This window comes from Hibiscus syriacus, unplaced genomic scaffold (genome assembly GCF_006381635.1).
Source record: "Hibiscus syriacus cultivar Baekdansim isolate YM2019G1 unplaced genomic scaffold, ASM638163v2 tig00112236_pilon, whole genome shotgun sequence".
In the NCBI taxonomy this organism is placed as follows: Eukaryota; Viridiplantae; Streptophyta; class Magnoliopsida; order Malvales; family Malvaceae; genus Hibiscus; species Hibiscus syriacus.
In genome coordinates, this window is record NW_024063279.1 from 475030 (window position 1) to 477469 (window position 2440).

Consider the following 2440-nt stretch of genomic DNA (forward strand, 5'->3'; position numbering starts at 1 on the left):
TTGTTTGCCAACCTCCATTAATGGAACTTATTTACGAACCAATATATAACCTCGTTTGCCAAGTATTTGTAAGACAAATGGCTCCCCTATATCTTTGATGTTTACAATCTACCTTTAGATTCTAGGTATGGTCATGCATGATGTAAGTATAAAGTGACTATTGTACCTAAGTGGGAGTGAAAGATATAGAAAAAGAAAAGCTAATATTTGTAGGGGAGATGGTTTGATAATATTCATAAATTGGAGGGCTTCCACCGCAAAAATATACAAGTTCCGGAAAGATTGGATAGAGACCTTGGTGTTGGGTGTATATATAAAACTAAACCAACCTTGGATCAATCGTATAGTTCAGTCGGTAATCCCTAAATTATTATAACTTTTATACTCGATTTGATTCCTACGGTACCTTAGTCTCTTGATACAGCTAAATTCCTTAATCTAGTAGGCAGCCATGGCCATGGCCATAGATAACGCCTTGGAGTTCGAGGTCGACTTCTCTTCTTACAGTACCAGCACAACCACCACCACTACTACAGATGATGACCCTGCACGTGCCTGGAACGACTGGTGTTCCCCAGTTGTTGATTGGGGCTCGTTATCGAGCGACCGTGACGAGTTTCAAGATCTCATTGAGTCCATGATGGATGATGGAACAGGGTTCGAGTTGGCTCAAGTCGAGAATGAGTCGAGTGACTCTGTTTCTGTTTCTGTTTCTGTTTCTGCCTCGACTGATAGGATTATTGCGGATGATGAAACGAACAGTGGGGATTTGAAGGGGTTGAGATTGGTTCACTTATTGATGGCTGCTGCCGAGGGGCTCATGGGAGCTACCAAGAGCCGTGAACTAGCTCGGGTGATATTCGTTCGACTCAAGGAGTTGGTATCCCCCAATGATGGAACCAACATGGAAAGGTTGGCAGCCTACTTCACCGAGGCCTTACAAGGTCTACTCGAAGGCTCCGGTGGTGACTATTCCAAATGTTTGATAACCAATGGAACTCATCATCACCGTGACAGACACCATCAATCAGACATGATTGCGGCGTTTCAGCTGTTGCAGGACATGTCACCATATGTGAAATTCGGTCACTTCACGGCCAATCAAGCTATCCTGGAAGCAGCGAGTCATGACAGGAGGATCCACATAGTGGACTACGACATCATGGAAGGGATCCAATGGGCGTCTTTGATGCAAGCTTTGGTGTGTAGGGAAGGACCACCAACCCCACATCTTAGGATCACGGCTTTATCAAGAGGTAGTAACGGCTGTCGATCATTTGGGACCATTCAAGAGACTGGTCGACGGTTAGCCGCTTTCGCGGCCTCTATTGGGCAGCCTTTTTCTTTCCATCAGTATAAGCTGGACTCCGATGAAACATTTAGACCGTCGGGCGTGAAGTTAGTACAAGGTGAGGCCTTGGTGATCAATTGTATGTTGCACTCGCCTCACTTCAGCCACCGAGCACCTGGTTCGGTCGCTTCGTTCTTATCCGGCGCCAAGACTCTGAATCCAAGATTGGTGACCGTGGTGGAAGAAGAAGTGGGACACGTGGGAAATGGAGAGTTCATGGGACGGTTCATGGACTCATTGCACCATTACTCAGCCATGTTCGACTCATTAGAAGCCGGATTCCCTACGCAATGCAGGGCTCGAACCTTGGTCGAAAGACTAATTCTGGGGCCTCGAATAGCCGGATCCTTGAACCGGATTTACCGGACCCGAAACGAAGACGAGAGTGGACCCTGGTGGGAATGGTTAAATAGAGTAGGTTACAAGGCAGTTAACATCAGCTTTGGTAATCATTGTCAAGCAAAGCTTCTGGTAGGATTATTCAATGATGGATTTAGAGTGGAGGAGTTGGCCAATAACAGGCTCGTATTAGGCTGGAAATCCAGGCGTTTGCTCTCTGCTTCCATATGGACGTCTCCTCCATACTCTGATCTGTAAAAAAAAGAAATTATATACGCATACGCTGTCGTTTCCTTTGTCTTTTAATTTTCATGTTAATATTTGGACAAAATTGTTGGAATTAAGATGTAATAATCCTTAGTCGATGCAAATCACAAAGAACTTGATTCGGTTGTGAGCAAATGGTAATGCGGCTGCTTGTAAGAAGAAGATGAGCTTGTTTCGTATGTGGTTTTCCAATTTCATTGTCTGTATATTTTTGTTTATTTGATCTGGCTGTAGCTTTCACTTCCATTTTGCTCCACAGCGACATCCAAGTCATATTTAAATCTGCTCTGATTTTAAATCAAACAAAGGGTCAAAATACCCTTTTACGAATAAATATCAAATCAATACCACGGCTCAGTGGTCACTACTCTTGTTCTTACCTAACACCACTTGTAATAATATCAACTATCCTTTAAATAAAATATATTTTCACACTGAATTGACGCCTAAATTAATCTTATAATCATATTAATTATCTTTTAA

At 43.3% G+C, this 2440-nt stretch overlaps 1 protein-coding gene across 1 annotated transcript; it reads left to right on the forward strand.

Annotated features, from left to right (window-relative positions):
* The first annotated feature begins 382 nt into the window (after window positions 1-382).
* Window positions 383-1990, forward strand: LOC120176349 (protein NODULATION SIGNALING PATHWAY 2-like). The gene has a single exon (XM_039182792.1). The coding sequence runs from the start codon at window positions 452-454 to the stop codon at window positions 1946-1948; it is 1497 nt and encodes a 498-aa protein (XP_039038723.1). The 5' UTR covers window positions 383-451; the 3' UTR covers window positions 1949-1990.
* Window positions 1991-2440: the final 450 nt, after the last annotated feature.

Excerpts from the sequence above, each read along its gene's own strand:
- LOC120176349 (XM_039182792.1), top strand. The coding sequence starts at position 452 with ATGGCCATGGCCATAGATAACGCCTTGGAGTTCGAGGTCGACTTCTCT.